Source organism: Carassius carassius, chromosome 14 (genome assembly GCF_963082965.1).
Source record: "Carassius carassius chromosome 14, fCarCar2.1, whole genome shotgun sequence".
Classification (NCBI taxonomy): domain Eukaryota; kingdom Metazoa; phylum Chordata; class Actinopteri; order Cypriniformes; family Cyprinidae; genus Carassius; species Carassius carassius.
The window spans coordinates 2,951,597-2,973,646 of NC_081768.1; the positions used below are offsets into that span (position 1 = coordinate 2,951,597).

At 36.4% G+C, this 22,050-nt stretch overlaps 1 protein-coding gene across 1 annotated transcript in view; it reads left to right on the forward strand.

Annotated features, from left to right (window-relative positions):
* LOC132156722 (integrin alpha-9-like) overlaps nucleotides 1–22,050 on the forward strand; it is an 84,262-nt gene that overhangs the window by 33,023 nt on the left and 29,189 nt on the right. Inside the window, exons 15-16 of the mRNA XM_059565705.1 lie at nucleotides 1,562–1,722; nucleotides 21,185–21,337. Coding sequence (XP_059421688.1) covers nucleotides 1,562–1,722; nucleotides 21,185–21,337 — 314 coding nt within the window. The remainder of the gene's footprint in view (nucleotides 1–1,561; nucleotides 1,723–21,184; nucleotides 21,338–22,050) is intronic.

The window sequence follows — 22,050 nt, forward strand, 5'->3', positions numbered from 1 at the left end:
ATTTAAAATTATATTTTATAATTTATATTTTATTTTATTATTCGTCTGAAATTTTATTTGAAATTATTTTATTCTTAATCAAATTTTATCGTATATTTTATCGTCTATTGTTTAATGTCACACATTCCACACCAGTTGAATACAAATAGATATAATTGACAGGTGTCTGCAGACTCAATAAACCCATAACTAGACGCTCTTGATAACTCTTGTTTTTAACTAACCGCTGTGTCTTCGCTCTCATGACCCGTGGAGCAAACAGTCCTGAACTGGAGGTCAGTGCATGTTGTGCTGAACTTTATTTCAATCTGTCAACACACAGACAAGCCTAGAACAGACTATTATGAAATATCATCAAATGTTAGATAAAAAAAATCACTTTTGGTCCTAACATAATGTTATATCCAATATCACCAAATACAGTTTTAAAATGACTCAGAGAAGACTTGTTTTTCATTAAATCTAGTATTTTTATTTTATTATTTCTATTTTCATGACTCGACTCGATGAGCGTGGCTGCATGTTTTTGTTTAACTTGAAAAGATGGACACTGTGCAGCCACAGGGATTCGACACAAATGACCGCTTGCTCAACTTTTGGGTGTGGCCACTGCTCGTTGAGTGGGTGTGGCCTTGTGGGACATGGAGTGCATAATGGGGGTGTTATATAATGGGAGGTTTCTGGGAAGTACAGAGCACCAGTGTTACTCCACTTGGCACCCGCATTGGAAAGAACTGCAGCACCTTGTGTCTGGGAGACGCCCTGGTTCTGTAAGCTCATGGTGCGCTCACAGCTGGATGCATTAAAACAACAACCCCTGCATTGGTCCTTCCTGCTCACAGACGTTCATCAGAGTAATATCCTGTGAGAGAGCAGGGTAATAATAGCTCTTTCTCAACCTCAGGATCGCAGGAATTCGGCACATGTTCTTTTTGTTCTCATGTCTGTAATGCAAAAAAATATTTATATTAATGTGAAAATATAATATTTTTATTAACTACAATTATGAGTACACTTATTGTTATTTGTTATAATAAATTAAACGTGTTTTTAAAATAAATCCCTGTATAACAGTAATGAGAATGAGATTTTAATTGCTTCTCAGTAATGAGTATTTTGGAGAAAAGTTGTCAATGTATTTAATCTTTTGCATTTTATTTATTTCCTTTTATTTATTAGATTTTTTATTTATTCCTTCATTCACATTTCATTCATTCATTAAATTTTTATTATTTATTCATTCATTTATTTTATTTTTAATTTATTATTTATATTTTAATTATTAATTCATTCATTAATTCATTTACATTTTATTTATTCATTTTGGGGTGAAATATTACCTACAGATTTCTTTGTGAGATTCATCAGGACATTTTGAACCATGTTTGTCTACATGCCCTTGCCATTTTCTCAGACTTTCAGAAATGAATCACAAACATTTAACTCTTGGACATGATCCCAGAAATGTTCTTGTACTGTTTTCTTCTGATAGTGAGTGTTTTTGAGAGATGTTTCCACATTGTTGTCTTACTGAAATGTGGGTTTCTGTATTTCTCCTCAGAGCTGCTGTACAATCTAACCGCAGATTCAGATAAGAGACACAGAGGTCTGCCGCCGCGGGTGTATTTTGGAAACGGTGGAGAGCAGACAGGTGCTGTAAGTCAGCGTTTCAGCCTGGAGATCAACCGACCGCAGTGCCATCACTACACGTCCTTCGTGAGGGTGAGTTTTCCTCTGATATCCCACAACTGCATGCTCCGAAGGTTCAGGCTTTAGGGATTTGTCCTTTAGAGTCAACATGAAGAGAAAATGTACCCCTGTTAGGGGTCTTACTGTGCATCTATTCATGTTATCCCAAAGAATAAAGTGTTTAAGTAGTAATCTTTCATAAAACGCTAATAACCAATAACAATAACATCTACCGGCATCATAACTGCTGAATGAAATTTATTGCTTGTTCCTTATTCATTTTTGAATGCTCATTTCAAAATAGTTCTTGTTTTGCTTTAGTACATCACACTTTCTCACAAAATATAGCATTTTTGCTTTCGACAATCGTTTGTTAGGTGAAGAAGGCTTGTATTATCCCTTAATCTGCAGAAAAACAGACATGATTCCCGTCTTCCTCTGAGTAAACTGTTTGTTCAATTCTCAGCTGATTTTCACATACACTGATAATTCAGAAGACATTATTTTAAACCTCATCACAGTTCCCACTTTTTCCACTCGTTTGCAGATTGCAATTGAAATCATACATTTTAAATATACCAGAACTTTCAATTGAAGTGAAGTGAAGTGACATTCAGCCAAGTATGGTGACCCATACTCAGAATTTGTGCTCTGCATTTAACCCATCCAAAGTGCACACACACAGAGCAGTGAACACACACACACTGTGAGCACACACCCGGAGCAGTGGGCAGCCATTTATGCTGCGGCGCCCGGGGAGCAGTTGGGGGTTCGATGCCTTGCTCAAGGGCGCCTCAGTCGTGGTATTGAAGGTGGAGAGAGAACTGTACATGCACTCCCCCCACCCACAATTCCTGCCGGCCCGGGACTCGAACTCACAACCTTTCGATTGGGAGTCCGACGCTCTAACCATTAGGCCACGACTTCCCATTTGACTTCGACATTTGTCTGCTTTTGTTTTGTAGCTGATACAATATATAATTGGAAAAATCTTTATTTTTTACTTAAAAAATATTTACTTTTTTTTTAAACTAAGTTATGCAATGTTTTTGAAATCAGCATCAATGTAGTAGATTATATTAAAGCTTGTTTTTATTCTATTTTATTCTCAGTGTGCAGGGCTATATAATAATATAGCTGTTAAGCAGATTTTTAGGACACTATTTTTAAATTAAGCAGCCTTCCTAGAAACCTATCCAACAGTTAAGTCTTTAAAAAATGAAAACGTTTTCACAATATACACAATATATATATTAAAAAATATATATATTATGCATCCATACATTTTTCTGATTATTTTTTAATGAAGTAAAACTCTCAGCCTACTTTGTTGCACATATATCATACCATTTCATTGGGAAATATGTCATATTATGAAAGTAACTTTGTTGTGGATGCCATTTCATGTTGACTTAACTGTGGCTTGTTGTCATAGAGGTCTCAGTCCAGTTGTATCAGGATCACAGATTATTATTGATGAACATTATTTTACTCCATCAACATGTACCAAATAAGTCCATGTGCATTTTTCTGTAATCGCTTCGAAATAGTAGTTTTTATTTTTGTTGCTATTTGGAAAATGACTCTTGTGCTGTATTCTGAAGCCATTCCAAACTGTGCTGCTGTTTACTGCAGTCTTGCCCTCAATGGATGTCAGACATTTGCATGTGTTTGGTGCCGAGCTCTGATTAAGTCATGTGGAAGCTCAAAAGAGAAGTTCACCTATAATAAAGAAAGACCCATAATAAAGTCTCATCATCAGGTGACAAACAACCACCTTTGAAATTCAGGCTCTTAATGAGAGACCTTGTTTAGTGACTCTGCTGAGACAGTCGTCATTGTGGCCACACAGTTGGGCTCTTGTTGTTTGTCTGCTGGTAATAGTCTGCCTTCCCGGCGTTTGGTCAGCATCAGTATCCTCAGGGCGACGTGGAGCTTGAGCTCTTAACAAGGAGGCTCACACAGAGCCTGTAAACTTCACTGGCGCTGCTTTATGAGCCTCTGCAGGCCACTTCTCCATAGCAAGGGTTCAACCCATACCATGCTCCTATCCCTGTTTTATGTGGAACAGCGCATGATACAAATATGCATTAACCAAAAAATACAAGCAGTAACGATACAGTGCAGGGTTTGCTGACCTGGTCTTCATGCCTTTACTAAAGCACATTCACACATGTGCAGATTTAAGACTGAGATCTACAAAACTGTGTGCCTTTTGTCTTCCTTCATTAACATGTGCATAAAAAAGACTTGAAAAAAACTGAATGGCTAATGCTTTAATTATGCATATTTTTTAGCATAGTGTAGTTTATGAGACATTTGTGTTTTGAACGTGTTTTGAAACAACTGTGTTGGACAGGGAATCACAAAGGTAGATATGTTTGAATGGCTGCTGAGAATTCGATCTTGTTGTTAAAAGGTTTTCGTCATGTTCTGGGTGGCATGTGGATCTCACTGGGTGAACCTTAATGGATCAAGCAGCATGAACCGCCTTCGTCTGAAGTAAAGACACTCGTTTATCTGGAAGGCCACACTTGTCTTGGTAGATTTGACTTGAATCCTGTCTGTCAGTGGAGAAACTGGAGAAACTTACAGTCTGAATGTCCCACATCGAAGGGTTTCCATCCAAGTTGAGTCTTTATTAGCTCCATGTGGAGAAAACTGCTGTCTTAACTGTAATCCTCTGGCATAGACTGTTTTTAGTGGTGCTTTTGTGTGTTTTTCATCCTATACCACTTCAACACTATATTTTGTTTGTGCATACAGTGCCTCTCACGTTTTCTTCAGAACCTGCACATCTAATGTTGAATTTGCGCTGCTAATTATAGCATGCATTTGATTATATTTCTAAGTCCACAGTATGCATATCAATGTTGTGATCATAGTTAACACTCAGTCAGCTCAGTCTGAAGTTAATTGACCTTGTTAGCGCAGCTTAGAATTAACCTGTCAACTGTATTTAAGTGAGTTGCACTTTTATTGCGCTGGATTCTTTGTGCGTTTGTGAGAAGTGTTTGCATTAGCAGGGCAGCTCTGTTTAAAGTTTGGGTAAGAAAAGCATCGGTGTCTGTGACGTGTTATAAGATTGTTTAAATTGATCATGCCAGGCATGGCTTTACTGCGGTTTTATCATGGATATTGTCAGGCTGCTTTTATACTGTATGCACAGGGTGATATAGCAGCTCATAGTTTCACTAGTGTTCAAAAGTTTGGGTTCTGTAAGACTTAATGAAAACAGTCTCTTTTTCTCATAAAGGTTGCATTTCTTCAAACAAAAAAATTGTTTGAAGTAACTGTTTATACTGTACTGTAAAATGTTCTTTTGTTTCTGTGATGCAATGCTGAATTTTCAGCATCATTAATCCAGTTTTCAGCATCGCTTTTTTGCCTTCAGTGGATTATTGTGATGAAAAGAAGTAAACATCATTTATTTAAAATAAAAATATTTTGTAACATTATAAATGTATTTACGGTCACGTTTATTGAATAAATGTATTAATTAAATATTTATAATTAATTAAATCTTACTGACCCTTAAACTTTTCAATGATACGTATTTTACAAAAAACTACAACCCGAATTCCGGAAAAGTTGGGACGCTTTTTAAATTTTAATAAAATGAAAACTAAAAGACTTTCAAATCACATGAGCCAATATTTTATTCACAATAGAACATAGATAACATAGCAAATGTTTAAACTGAGAAAGTTTACAATTTTATGCACAAAATGAGCTCATTTCAATTTTGAAAATAGTTGGGACGGGGCATGTTTACCATGGTGTAGCATCTCCTTTTCTTTTCAAAACAGTTTGAAGACGTCTGGGCATTGAGGCTATGAGTTGCTGGAGTTTTGCTGTTGGAATTTGGTCCCATTCTTGCCTTATATAGATTTCCAGCTGCTGAAGAGTTCGTGGTCGTCTTTGACGTATTTTTCGTTTAATGATGCGCCAAATGTTCTCTATAGGTGAAAGATCTGGACTGCAGGCAGGCCAGGTTAGCACCCGGACTCTTCTACGACGAAGCCATGCTGTTGTTATAGCTGCAGTATGTGGTTTTGCATTGTCCTGCTGAAATAAACAAGGCCTTCCCTGAAATAGACGTTGTTTGGAGGGAAGCATATGTTGCTCTAAAACCTTTATATACCTTTCAGCATTTACAGAGCCTTCCAAAACATGCAAGCTGCCCATACCGTATGCACTTATGCACCCCCATACCATCAGAGATGCTGGCTTTTGAACTGAACGCTGATAACATGCTGGAAGGTCTCCCTCCTCTTTAGCCCGGAGGACACGGCGTCCGTGATTTCCAACAAGAATGTCAAATTTGGACTCGTCTGACCATAAAACACTATTCCACTTTGAGGCCCACAGGACACGACGGCGCTTCTGGACCATGTTCACATATGGCTTCCTTTTTGCATGATAGAGCTTTAGTTGGCATCTGCTGATGGCACGGCGGATTGTGTTTACCGACAGTGGTTTCTGAAAGTATTCCTGGGCCCATTTAGTAATGTCATTGACACAATCATGCCGATGAGTGATGCAGTGTCGTCTGAGAGCCCGAAGACCACGGGCATCCAATAAAGGTCTCCGGCCTTGTCCCTTACGCACAGAGATTTCTCCAGTTTCTCTGAATCTTTTGATGATGTTATGCACTGTAGATGATGAGATTTGCAAAGCCTTTGCAATTTGACGTTGAGGAACATTGTTTTTAAAGTTTTCCACTATTTTTTTACGCAGTCTTTCACAGATTGGAGAGCCTCTGCCCATCTTTACTTCTGAGAGACTCTGCTTCTCTAAGACAAAGCTTTTATAGCTAATCATGTTACAGACCTGATATCAATTAACTTAATTAATCACTAGATGTTCTCCCAGCTGAATCTTTTCAAAACTGCTTGCTTTTTTAGCCATTTGTTGCCCCCGTGCCAACTTTTTTGAGACCTGTAGCAGGCATTAAATTTTAAATGAGCTAATTAAGTGGATAAAAGTGTAAAATTTCTCAGTTTAAACATTTGCTACGTTATCTATGTTCTATTGTGAATAAAATATTGGCTCATGTGATTTGAAATTCCTTTAGTTTTCATTTTATTAAAATTTAAAAAACGTCCCAACTTTTCCGGAATTCGGGTTGTAACTTGCTCACTTGATGAGTAAATTAGTGTACTGTTTTGGGTGATAGATACTTTACTATAAATAGCCAAAATTAGAAATAAATAAAATTAAAACTTCTCAACTTTTCCTAACAATTTGGACTACAAAGAATAGAAGTATTAATTGTCAGATTAAAAATCTCACAATTGTAAAAATAAGTGGTAGAGCATTGCGTTAGCAGATCATGCAAATAGCCATCTTTTTTTTTTTATTTTTTTTTTTATTCCATTTAATTCCAATTCACTCTTATTCCAAGGGGAAACTCACATATCACATATCGAGAGCAAACTCTCGAGACTTTCTAGAAAGTCTGAACAAGTTTTTATTATTCTGTCCCACAGCAGAAACAGGCTTCCACACTATTACAAATTCCCATACCAGCTAGTTATAAAGTAAAAGCCTTGTATCGGTTTGTTAAACAACACTCAAATATGTTCCAAAACACGAGTGTTTGTTCAGTCGGCGAGCTCAAAGCAGCACAGATCCCCGTCATCAAGTGTGATTTGGCTGCAGTCCTGAGGGCCAGTCTGCATGGCTATCCTCTCATTTATCCCAGTGTTAGCGTCTCCCACATGAAGCCAGGACCCCCACTCACTAGCTGAGGTATGCTAATGGAAACCAGCTGGCTCTCCAAGGGGAACCTTCGCTAACTCTGGAGAAACTTCACAGCGGTCCGCGAGCTCAACACATTCAGACTCACTATAGTTCACTATACTGTATTTAGTCACGCAGACGTGTTAAGTTGGACCTTTGTCTTGATTTAAGAGAGATCTGCATACACTGTTTTATTTTGTTAACCTTGATATGTGTTTTGTTTTGTTTTAATGTGTTATTTCTATAAATATTCAAATGTATATTATATATGTGATACTACAATAGTAGACTGGCTTACAGAAATTAAATGAATTATATCTAGGACAAGCTTCAAAGTGGCCAAATATAGATATCGTTCGAACTGAGTTGTTTATCTTTATTCTGTTATATCTCTGAACAGACACAGTCAGTGAGACGGCCTGCAGCGCTTCCTGTTTAAGAAGGATCATTGCAGCACAGTACAGAATTAGATGTGATTTAATCAGAGGATGTTACGTACTGAACATTTAATTGAACTTATTCTGCTTTTCCAAAGGTTTCTGTGGTTGGTTGACACAACCCTTCCTGTGCACAGCGAGGTTAGAAAAGTTTGTAAAACCCTTGCATCGTGCCAAAGGAAACAAGCATCTACAAGGGTTTCTCCAAATCTAGTAAATAGTCTAGTTATAATTTCCCCCCGCTGGAATATGATGCATTACATAAGAATCTTGTTGATCATTTTAAACATATTTCTATTGGCACGGGTTTCGGAATATTATACCAGACATGCCAGATTTTCTTTCTTTGGCTATTTTTAGCTAGATGAGCTGCATATGTATTACACTTGCACCTGAGAGCCTTTTCTGAGAACTTTTAGAGCTGAGTGGAAGACTGGGCTGGATTTTTGGCTTACCAGTGCCACCCTCATGCTAACCATTCACTTCATCATCTCGTGTCATTTTCACAATCCGTGATTCAAGCTTTTATGTGTGTTCTCTTCTTGGAACACTGTGCACGATGGGTCAGAAACCTGCTTGGGTGGATTTTCCGTATTGCATGTACATGGATGAGTGTTGAAGCGAGTCAGGCCAGGTTTAAATGTCCATGCTGAAGGATAAGGCATTAGGGACTTCAACACTCAAATGAACAGAACCAGATGCAAGGGACAAATCTATTTCCTGTGTTATTGTGGCGACCACACACACTGTTTTCACTAGTAAAAGGGAAATGGCAGAGTGTTTTCTGGACAGTTCACCCTGAATCCCAATGCAATAAATCATCTTGAACACAGAAATCATTACAGACTCACCTTTAAACAGTATTTTTTATGCATGCAATACATGATATCAATTATGTATTCTATTACATTTTGTAATATTTATATTCTTTTATAATGTACGTAATATAAAATAAAATACTTTTAGATATATTCTAGAAAGCAACTATAAATTAAATAAATTATATAATATTATAATATGCATCATATAAAATAAAACTAGAAAAATTCAGGTATATAAAAATCTATTAATAAAAACAATAGCGAGATAAAAATGTAAACTTTTTTTAAATAATCGAAGTTATATTATATGTAATATTATAATATACATACAGTAATATAAAATAAACAAAATACAATTATTAATCATAAGTATATTAAATAATTCTTTAAAATTATATTTCAAAATATTGCTCTTTTTTTCCCCATATCAAATAAATGCAGTATTGATAAACATAAGAGAATTCTTTACATTATATTTATGAAATAGATTTGAATACAATATATTCAATTGTACTAAATATGAAATTCAGTCTATAGAAATAGCTTATCATCATTTATACATTTACATTCCAGTATCTTGTGTACTAATCAGAGGTTAGTTTGTGCAAACTGTACATGTGCCATAGATGTCACTCTATCACTCAGCAATACTGACAGATAGGACTGGGATTTGATGTAGTGGAGAAGCTAAAGACTGTCAGATTCCTGCAGCTGTCTGGATGTCGTGTGGCATGCCTCTGCTAGTTCTGTTTACCATGTTTACACCAACACCTCACATGTGTATGTGGTACACTTCCACAGCTGGCCACATGCAATGAGTGCACTGAGGGAGCCAGTGAGGATTGGAATCAATGGCATATAAACGCAGTGTTCCTCTCCTGCTCAGTATACAACTCTGACACAGTTAAGCTCTCAACACTCAAACACACGCGTGCTGAGTGACATAAACTGCCTGCGATGTGGTGGCCATAACCAAGCTGTCCGTCTGTCTACTCCCTAGATAGTGTTGAACGATATGCACTACCAAGTTTGGGATCGGTGAGATTTCTTATGTTTTTAAATAAGTCTCATGGAGGCTGCAATAATTTGATAAAAAAATACAGAACAAACAATAATATTATATATATATATATACATGATCCTTCTTAAAACTGATTTGATTAACATTTGTTATTATTATACATTTTGAAAACAGTTGTGCTGCTTCACATTTAACTTTTTCAGTTTTTTTTTTTTGATGAATCGAAAGTTCAAATAGCAGCATAATACCATTATTACTGTCATTTTTGATCAATCCAATGCTTGCCTGCTGAATAAAAGTGTTTTAAAACGTATGGACAGCAATTTCTTTATACAGTAGTAGTAGTCTATATTTTGATTTATTTGGTTATTCATAACATTTTTCTATACTCTTTCAGTCATTTTGGGAGAATATTTTTCAATCTAATTGCCTTATCTGTTCTAAAGTTAGGCATCTTAGAAGGCAGTAATTTTAGAGCTGTATTCAAACATCTGCAAAACCATAAAATGCTGCTTTCTACGTTTTTTAGAACAGAGTGAAGTGTCACACAACACTGATTCTGTTTCTCAAACACACATACTGTGTCAGATCGTGCTGTGCTTATTTGACTGTATTCATAGCACTGACCCAGTGAGAGACGAGGACTAGGTTGTTTGCCACATTACCGGCTTTGTGTTGCCACATATAACACAACGCTGCAATTCCTCCAGTGCCATTCCACGGGCTTCATTTACGCCCGGCCAGGAAAGATGATACAAAGAATCCACACGGCAGGAAGGTAATAATATCCAGCTGTCTCTTATTAAACACGCTCACGACTCCAGCACCTATTTATAAAGCACGATGACAGAAAATACTACGATGCAAGAAACCCACAAAACTGTCAATAAATGTCGTGGAAAGAACTCGGAAACAGTCAAAATGGCAGAAAACTTCATATGAAATAGCAAAGTGTCTGTCTGTTTAATTGCTTGCTGAATGCAGGTTAAGTAGACAGCTAGTGCTTAATCTAATTTTAATTTATTTACAAAATGTATTACTAATATAATACAATATGTAATATAATTAATATATCTTTCATAATTGTATTTTTTTAATAATTGTATTATATTCGAGTGTCTAAAATAGTTTAAAAAGCCATGATATCACTATCATATATATATATATAGTGTGTTATATATATAGTATATATTATTATATATAGTATTCAAATATTTATTTTATTTGTTACATTTTATATATTTAATATAATATCATAATATATAATAAAATATATTTTAAATATAAAATGAGCCACAGAGAAAGAGTTTGGCTGTACACCAGAAACTACGTCTCGACCAACATTTCCATTATATGAATTGTCTCACAAACGTGTGCATTTCATCAAGCGCACATTGTTCTGTTACTTTTGATTTTCTGTTCCCTAAAGCAAGATTTTGGCGTGCCTTGTTCACATGGTCTTATGACATGCGTTATGTGTCTGGTGTTTAACACCTGACTTCTCTCCAGTGAATGTTAAACAACAGTCACACTAGTGGTCTCTAATGGAGCGCAGTGGTGGACTACCTTCAGTGCAGAGACTCAAACATATACACATATAGCAGTTTATTTTACGTCTCTCAGCCCACACGCTGTAGATTTGGAGATTGTATCCAGGCGGCAGGCAGCGATCAGAACAATAGACCCAGAATAACTGCACTGTAACAGTGGAACGTTTTATGAGGCCTGATCTCATCAGAAGCAGGAAGCATCTGTCGCTGTGGTCCTGAGCGTCCAGGATGAGCTGATGTTCACACAGCTGCTTCAGCAGGATCATACAGAGAGATCAAGCTAATGGACATCCAAATTTGTTGTTCTGAATTTATGTTCTGAAATTTCAAATAACGATTCGCTAAAAATGTAACATTCGTTGATCTTTACATTCATTTTTTTATGTATTCTAGATTGAATATAATGAAGTGTTCCATATTTATTTTACTCTATGTATAATACATAATTCTTAATAATACATGAACAAAAAACATTTGTAAAGAATTTATTTTATTTATCTAGTAAATATATTTCTAAAGGTGCTGTGCTGTTGACTTTTTCCCCGTCTCATTCCATTTTATTACATATAACTTAATTTCTGAATTTATTTGTTTTCTTTTATTTGTATTCTATGTTTTGGGTTACTTAGGTTGTTACCAACATTTGGTTAAAAATTTATGTCAACAGCACCTTTAGAAATATATTTACTGAGAAAAATGGTGATGTATTCAATACTTATTTTTCCCGCTGTACATGTGTGTATATATATATATATATATATATATATATATATGTATATGTATATGTATATGTATATGTATATGTAATGCAGTGCACTCAACTTGACCCTTCTTTTCTGTCTTCTATCTTTTTTCCTAAATTTTCCTAACACTATTGCATACATTTTTTTAAAAATCCTAGTTTCCTAGAAATGGTTTCTCATTTAACTAGATCACAAGATTTCACTTGTTATCACATGACAACAGTATTCATTACTGATTTTTTATGTTTTATAGTTTTATAACACATATGAATTTGTATATTATTTCTATAAAGATAGAATCATAAGGAACATAAGGAAAATCCTCTAACCTCTTTTGTTGCTGTCGTTCCTGTATTTTTCTTAATAGAACTGAAAGCGAACATCCAACAGCCGAAACAGAAGTTATTTTTGTCTCCTGTCAGTTTTGAATAATGCATTGTAGATAACTAAAGCCGTACGGATATGATCTGATGTCTTTCAAAATGATTGAAAGTTGTACAAACAGAAGGCCAGCTTCTCAAAATACATTATTTTTATGCTTGGTCTCATTTTGTGTAGTGTTCTTGAACTGGTTTTAATGTGATGGAAGCCATATTCCCTCCAGCATCCATAACTCACATTACAACGCCATAAAAGGAACTAATCCCAATCATCCAGTGCTTCCTGGGTGCGCAGTGTGATTTTGAGACCTTTACAGGAGTGCCCTGTTTTTGGAACAGCTTGGAATTCTGGGAATGAGTAGCAGGAGTGAAGGATTTTCTTGGCTCTCCCTACACTTACCCTTGACATGACCCACCTCCTCACTTAGTGAGGAAAACCTAAGGGCATATCAGTTATTCCAGGCATTTATGTCGACAGATAGCAGCAGGGAAGACGTGTAAAGCCATGGAAATATTACTGTACATGTCAAGGACAAAGGGACTGAGTTCTGTTACTGTTCCAAATGAAATGAATGTCCTGCTAAATACCGGTGTATTTTTGCACAGTGGAAAGATTTCAGGGCAGTTTAATTTTTGGTGAAGTGTTAAGAGAATGTGTGTATCTTGGCCTGATTTCTCCGTAAGCATGTAATGAATGCTTCGTTCTCATTCTAGTAAGTCTAATAAGTTTTTTCCCCTGATAGTTAAATGCATTTTCCCATAAAATTTTAATTGCTGCAATGCTTCCCAGTGCTTCATTTTGAGTTTTTTTTTTCTTTTGTAATTCCTATTGTATTTAAATTGGAATAAAATTGTAGACCATTTACGCTACAAGAGCATGGCACCTCTATTCCAGATTTATAAATCCCAGCTGTGTTTTCAACTGAAGGTCACATAGCGAATACCTTTTACATTATGTACATGATCTTTACAAGGACATTGTTCCAGTATTTCATCCACTTATGTGTCTATGTGTATTGCATTAGAGCATTGCATTAGCAACTCAAAAGGTCATGGGTTCAATTCCCAGGGAACACAGATACTGGTATAAAAACTGTATAGCATGAATGTACCTTATATCACTTTGGATAAAAGCGTCTGCTAAATGCATAAATGTAAATGCATAACCTGTATATCTATTTTTTTCTGTGTGCATTATGCATTTTTTTGCATGTTAGGTCATGTGACTTTGCCACTGTGTTATCAATAAGTTAGAAGTGCATTGTGGGTGCTGTGTAACATACAGTAAGGGAAAATGAATTAGTGTGGAGGGGTTCTGCATGCTAACCACACATGGAATAAGTTTCCAGCCAGCTCAAGTGATGGGCGTCCCATATGCTCTCACTCCAGTGTGTGTTAACCATCATCATTCTCATGGGAAAATTTCAGCAGTCCTCGGGGGGGTTTAATGGAGAGGCTCGGAAACTATGTGTCCCTGTGATAACGGCTGCAGTTTGAGCAAACAAGCCTAAATGATATCTGCCTCAGCGTCACTACAGCTCTAGCGAGCTGCCTAACTAGACAGCATTTGAAGGCATTATAGGCCCACTACCAATGCAAAGTCTGTTCCAAAAGGTATGGGGTCAGAGGTCAGGGCTCTGTGTGGGCTAGTCAAGTTCTTCCACACCAAACTCATCCAACCATGTTTTTATAGACCTGGCTTTGTGCACTGGGCCACAGTCATGCTGGAATAGAAAAGAGTCTTCCCCAAACTGTTCCCACAATGTTGTAAACATAGCATTGTCCAAAGTGTCTTGGCATGCTGAAGCATTAAGGTTTCCCTTCACTGGAAGTATGGTTGAGTTGTTGCTTTTCCTAAACGTTTCCAATAATAGCACTTACAGTTGACCATAGAGTATCTAGCATGGCTGACATTTTACAAACTAACTTATTGCAAAGGTTGCATCCTATCACAGTACCACACTTAAATCCACTGAGCACTTCCGAACAACCCATTTTTCCCCACAAATGTTTGTAAATGCAGACTGCATGGCTGTGTGTGTGTGTGTGTGTGTGTGTGTGTGTGTGTGTGTGTGTGTGTGTGTGTGTGTGTGTGTGTGTGTGTGTGTGTGTGTGTGTGTGTGTGTGTGTGTGTGTGTGTGTGTGTGTGTGTGTGTGTGTGTGTGTGTGTGTGTGTGTGTTTTATGCATCAATACGATTAGCACTATTTGTGCTGCCAGTTGCTACTTTTGTAGAGCACTTTTATAGAACTTCCAATTCAATTAGGATGATACTTAGTAAAGCTAAGCTAAAGAGTAACAAAAGTTGCAACAGAGACATGTATTGTGAAACTAAGCAATGTTTTTTCTTCGATGCAAATTAATAAATGCTCAGGGAAAATGCTGTATTGCTGGTGTAAAATTGTGCCTTTTGTCACTGGTACATCATATAACCTTCCCATATTACCTCTACACTAAAACAAATGTGTAAAAACTTTTTACTTAAAATATTATAAAAAATATTATGACAATAAACCTTGTGAAAATGAAAAAAAAAAAAAAGTTAAACTGAAAATACAAAATAAAAACAGCATAATACGATAATGACACTGTCTTCTATGCATATTTATATAGTTAGACAGTTTTATTATTTGCATTTAGCATTGTTTTCTCTGCTGCCTGTGACTATAAGAACAGACCTGTGGAGCATTTATATGTTGTGACACTCCAGTTGAAAACCGTCTCTCGTTTTGAAGCAGTTTGAAAGAGCCACTAGTTTGAATTGTTTATGAACAAGGCATTTCTGTACATGGACTAACACTTCAGGAATGAGTGTCTGCGATTTATCATCTCAAGGATTTTGGAGGGAGATCTGAGAAATATCTTAACACTCAGGCTTTGCACGGTTCATGTCCAGTTCATTCCAGCTTTTAATGCTGGAATCAAATGCAGCTTCAGCTGTTCAGGTCCAGAGAACTGTTCTGGTGATCTCAATCTTTCATGCTAATTTGTAGTTTTCCACAGGCTAAGTGATTTATCCCAAGGTGGAACTCGTATTGTAAATGCACAAACCAGTTTGTTCTGACAAATGAATAAGATGAATAAGTTAATTGCATTTGCAAACCAATGCAGCACACAAATAGTTATTTCAGGCTCCATAAGTTGTGTACTTCGTCACAGTTATTAATTTTAATGCCTTGAATTGTGTTCCCCCTCTGTGTCTTATAATTGGTTCCATATGGGATATTGTCATCTTGTACAATGTCTGTCAAGGACAATAATATTAGAGGAGTTGATGTCGTTTTACTGTAGTTCAACTTTGCTTGGTTGTCCAATTGATTTGGGGGGGGGGGGTTTAGGTGAGTCATGGAAGTATGAATGAAATATATGAGGGATTTAATGCAGGAAAAATCTTCAGGTTTCACTCATTCATCACTTGCATACAATAAACTGGGTATTGAAAAATGGTTATTGAAATGTACTTTTCATCAGATTTTTATATATTAAGCATTACATCACTTGCTCAATGGATCCTCTGCAGTGAATAGGTGCCGTCAGAATGAGAGTCCAAACATCTGATAAAAAATCCACACCACTTCAGTCCAATTTTTGAGTGAACTATCCCTTTAAGGATTTCTTGGATGTTTTGCGTGCATTATTGTGTCTGTAGAACAAATGATGCAGGATAGATTGCATGCTGAAGTAGAATAGTTTTTTCAAATGTATGAGCAATGATAATAATGATCTTTGGATTGAAGTTTATGTGTATCACTGTAGGGAATCCTACAGCGGAGCGTAAATTAATAGCAGGAACTCTGTTTGGCATTGAGGGTCTTGATCTCGATAAAGCCCCAGTTTGTGCACTCTGTGCATGTATTTAATAACTCTTGAAACAGTCTGGTGGTAGCCACGTGAGTGCGGATCCTCTCAGCCAATCACAGTCGCCGTCTGTTCAGATGACATCATCCCTTCTGCCTTCCCTGAAGAACAGAAAAAAGTGTTGAGTTCAGCCGCCCTGCTTATCTTTAAGATAAACTGACAAGGTCATATATCAAAGGTTGCTGGTTCTGCAAATCTTCTCATTTTGGCACATAACTGAAGAACTTAAGCCATTAAATACAAATTACATTCTTGAGAGCGTTTCATGATATCGGCCTCCCTTAAACTTCAGGTGAAAGTTTTTCAGAAAAGGTGTTTTACAGCCTGATGACATTATAGAACCTTTTTACATTCTACAAAGATGTCTTGCTTTGTTAAAACAAGATACATTTTACAACAAAAAAATAATAATAAAAAAACATTGAGAATATAAATCTTTCTCGAGCAGCAAATCTGAATGATTTCTGAAGGATCATGTGACACTGAAGACTGGAGTAATGATGCTGAAAATACAGCTTTGATCACAGAAATAAATTACATTTTAAAATATATTCAAATAGAAAACAGCTATTTTAAACTGTAATAATATTTTATAATATTACTGTTTTTCCAGTGTTTTGAAATCCGATTCCTAATGCTTTTTATTTAGAAGATTAAGATTGACCACTTATAAGGATATTCAACACATTCTTTCACATGCTCATTAAGACGTCTTTATGTAAAACTCTAAACATGCTCTTCACAAGCTCTTATCATTCAATCAGCACTATTTTTCACCGCTGTCTCTATGTCTCAAAAGCATGAGGTCAGACTCAATGATCCTCAGATGGGAGATTATTGCGGTGGTAAGTTTGGGAATGGACACCATCCAACCCTTCATACATTAGGCACTGTATTTCCCACATTTGTGGCTATAGAGGTTTTTTAATCATAATTGTTTTACTTCCAAGTATGCTCAATGACAGCATCTGATTATATTTGGTAACACAACCTACAAAAACTGTCCCTTAGCATCTATTACATTTCTTTGGTGAAACTTTCAAGATCTTAAAAAAGTGCTTTATCATTTTAGATGCTCTACTGTTAATATCATGTTTTTGTCTTACTGTAATATGTTAGTCTTTGAGTTATCTTGATCTAAACACAGTTGTACACTACCACTAATCATTTGGAGTCCGAAAAGGTTTTGTTTTTGAAAGAAGTCTCTTTATACTCACAAAAGATGCATTATTTGATTACCTAAAAATGCAACATAATAAGTGTTTACTGTCTTTACTGTCATTTGGATCAAAAACGTATTACTTTCTTGCAATAAATAAATACTAAATTTTGTATAGTAGTTTAAATAAATATGCCAATCATCAAGTACTATGTTATGTATCAAATGTACATTAAAAGATTGAATGGTCGTAAATCAAACATGTATGAAAACACCACTTATTACTAGCAGCTCTCCAAAATAATTACCATTAATGCACATGTTATTTATTATATAGGTGCTTGACTTGGCATGCAGACACACAGCAGCCAGTTATTTATTATTCATATACTAGTTTTCAGTAGTGTTGAATGATTACTAATATAAATACACAGTAACATGAGCACTGTAGCCTGAAGTGTGACCATTGGCTCTGACAGTTTAGTTTTATAGCTGTTGTAAAAAGTGCTATTATGACTTGTGAATCTGCCTGTGGGAAGCCGTTGTATAATGCAGAGTTTTTCTGTGAAAGGCTTTACTGTGCCAAATGGAAACAATGTAAGGAAACAGACGTACACTGAAGCCCTGTGGCGACTGACTGACCTGCTTGGCTCGAGTCTGTCCATGTGTGTCCACGGCATGTAAGAAACAGTTGTTTGGGGTCCCTTCAGATGCCACCCACCCAATTAAAGGACCTGAGGCGTGCTTTCTTCTGCTCTATAAATACAGCAAAGCATGGAGTCTGGGGGGCTGGGAAAGGAGGAAGCAGAAGGCGAAAGGAGGCATTAATGATGATAAAAGCTAGTAAAACACAGGCCAAGGCTCAGATATGACCTACTACTTCCTTGTGTGCAGGAGGTGCTTGTTCCTGTTGTGTCTCCTCTGTGCTGGCCCGTCTTCTACTCCTGTGCTATTGCCATGAGTCCCAGTGTGTGTGTGTGTGTGTGTTCTTGTTTTTGCGACATATCAACTCTGTATAATGACATGGGGTATGACACAGGTATTACAAGGAGAGGGTGACTTATGAGGACATAACCCATGTCCCCATTTTTCAAAACGCTTATAAATCATACAGAATTAATTTTTTTGAGAAAGTAAAAATGCACAAAGTTTCCTGTGAGGGTTAGGGTTAGGTGTAGGGCCATAGAATATACAGTTTGTACAGTATAAAAACCATTATGCCTATGGGATGTCCCCACTTTTCACAAAAACAAACGTGTGTGTGTGAGTGTGTGTGTGTGTGTGTGTGTGTGTGTGTGTGTGCGTGCGTGTGTGTGTGTGTGTGCGCGTGTGTGTTTGCGTGCGTGCGAGCCAACCAGAAATGCATGCATGCCAATTTTGGAGTAAAGCAGAACTGTGGTCTTCAATCTTTTCCTGTTCAGGTTGGTAGGAGCTGTACTAACATCACTAGTAAGCAGGGATTCAGCCAAGTGAACTTAATTGCATGTAAAGCACTTTCAAGTAAGATAAGTTAAACCTACTTATTCTTAACTGAACCTACAAATAACTCCACTCAGTTATCACTGCATGACTTTTTATTTGGTCTGGTGATTATTTTTAGTTTGCTGATTATCATGAATATGGTTGGAACACACTTAATCTTGTTTTATTGAAGAACAAGAGGTCATTCATGTTCTCAGTTCACATGTGGCCCAGTGAAAGTGGCACACAGTCTATTCTTGAGGTCTGGCTGTCAGTCTCCTGATCTTTACTGCTCCCCAGGGTGTGGGTCACCAGTCGGACAGTTCATTTGATATACGCTCTGCTTTAATCCCAGCTGGGACCTGAGGAGAACACCAGCTCCTTACACAACTCTGAGCTTTATATTGTTCATTTTACGACGTTAAGCGTAGTACTGTAACAAAAGCCTCTCTCTGGACACCAACTGGCACACGAGAGGCTCTCAGCTGATGAATGTGATGGCTTTCACAGGACTCGGGCAACTAAACGCTTAATCTAGGGTTTATTACACAAGCTTTGATTCTCAGATACTTTTATTTATACACCTACATTTTGTGTGTGCATGCGTGCGTGCATGTGTGTTTGTGTGTGTGTGTGTGTGTGTGTGTGTATGCGTGTGTATGCGTGCGTGTGTACCAGCATCTCTTATTTTAGTTTTTTTTTTATACTATTATAGTTTTATACTATTGTAATTATTTAAAATTAGCTTTTATTTTACTTTAGGCATTTTTAAAGTACTTAGGTAATTTTGTAATTTTATGTCTTCTGTAATTTATCTTAGTATCTTATTATCTCTGTTTATCTTTAATTTATTTCATTTCAGTATAAGTAATTTCAGTATTTCAGCTTTTTTTTTTTCCAAGGCGACATTTCAAATTTTGTATTTAATATTTATTTTATTTTATTTCAGCTTTATTTTTAATACACGAAAGCCATTTTTATTTTATTTTTATTAAGTTAACAGTAACATTTAACAGCATTTCTCAAATACCATAGATTGTTTCAGTTGTAACCAATCTAATTTATATAAGAATATGAGGATTACTATTATATTATATATATTATACTATTTACTATATATATCAGTAAAAATGGCAAAAATTACTCATTTTCATGTTGTTCCATACCTTTGTAAATAAATCTATGGAGACTAAAAGCTGTCCATTGACCACCACACCTCTGTTTCCTGCAGTAACTCTATCAGTGAAGGTGCAGGTCGGCTGGACAGCAGGACAGGATGTACACTATCTAGTGTATCTTGATGAGTTAAAACATGGGCCTGAATCAGCGCGGCTGAGGAAGGGGATGGGTGGGTGTACAAACAGAAACCATGTGATAAACCTCAAGGGAAAAGAGAAAGAAAGAGATGTTAAAGGGTGCCTAGTTTGCTTTTCTATCCTGGTGGTGCAGATGAAAGTCTCTTCACCTTCGCGAGTGATGTTTAATATGAGGAGAAGAGGGCACAGAAAAAGTCTGATTTTCCCATGTGCCTCCCTCTTTAGTGTCCTCTAATGAGGATGTCGAGATTTGATCCCGTTCAGACTTTTCGTTTGACTGTTTCCAAACGGTGTGCCAAAGGAAACACTCCTATTGCCAGAATTGGGGAAGATGAAGTGTGTTGGGGCAGGGCAGTGCCAGCTTTATCCAAATGTACATCTAGTGGCTCTTTAATGCCACACAGATCACTTGCCTGAGCCAGCAAGAGCTTTGAGAAGCTTTGCAAAGAGCCTCAGTTATAAAGCTTTTCACCGCAAATGTGAAATTAGCCCGTGCAAAGCCAGTTACACAGCCACCGATTGGGTGAGCTACTTGTCAGATGGACCATTCATCTAGACTTGTATCAGTCTGTGCTTTTATTTTGACACATTAGCGGATGTGATGAGCTGTCGACCTACTTAAAGGAAAAGTGTACTTTCTGTGCCAGTATAAGCACCGAAGGAAATGCTAAAATAACCAGTCCTCTGCAATCTCTGAAATAGATCTTCAGGGTTATTATTGTTACCAAAAAAATTTAATTAAAAAATAATTAAAATAAAATATTTAAAAAAAAAAAACTATAAAACATTTTATGTTATATATAAATATATATAAAATATTATTATTAGTTGTAGTAGTAGTAGTAGTATTAATCATTTTATTACGGCTATTTGCCAAAGCAATATTTCTCATTTTCAATTAGGTTAGTTCAAGTAGTTTAAGTACTAAAAGAACTAACACTAAAGCTTAATAAAGCTTACATATGTAAAAAAGTAACATTTTCCTATGTTTGTACTTTTGAACAGAAAGAAGTGAAGGATGTGTTTGCTGCCATCGTGTTTGAAGCAGCCTACAGCTTAGGAAAACACATTGTGGATGGACACCAGGACCGTGACCTTCCCTCGCTCTCTCCTGTTCTACGCTGGAAAAAAGGAGAGAAGATCGCTGCAAAGAACGAGGTTTGAATTTTCCACCTTTTACCACACCCACAAAATTAAGTTAAAAGCAGAATCCATTCAGAATGACCAAACACCGCAACATACACATGACAAATCAAAACAGTATCCTGAATGTGTTTGGAAACAATGTGAATGTACTAAAAAATCTCTGTGCATAAATACAATGTGTGATCAGTGCTTTGAGAGCACAAATAAACAGTTTGTTTGTTCATTAATATAAAGGATTCACACATGCTTACTGTATGACTTCTGTTTGTCACTGCATCATCTTGGCCTTGATCACAGTCCTTATCTTTCATACCTTTACTAGCGAAACACTGGTTTGCTTTATACAATCAGTGCAATCAGTCTAGTTGTTTGAATGCATTTGCTTAATGGTTCGTCTGATTTTTCATTAATGATTTTGAATTAATTGTGTGTCTTAATGCGTTAATGCTGACAGCCCTAGTGTGTGTGTGTGTGAACACAATCTAGCTTTCACTGGGGTGAAACCCTTTCAAAATCTGCATCATATTTACTCCTAAAGGATGAATATTAGAACCATAAAATGTACACATTAGCATTCCAAAAGTATACATATTAGTACCTAAATGGTTCATATTACTACTTTGTAATAAGCAGTGTTGGGGAGTAACTAGTTACATGTAACGGCGTTACGTAATTTAATTACAAAATAAATGTAACAGTAATCAGTTACAGTTACTAAGAAAAAA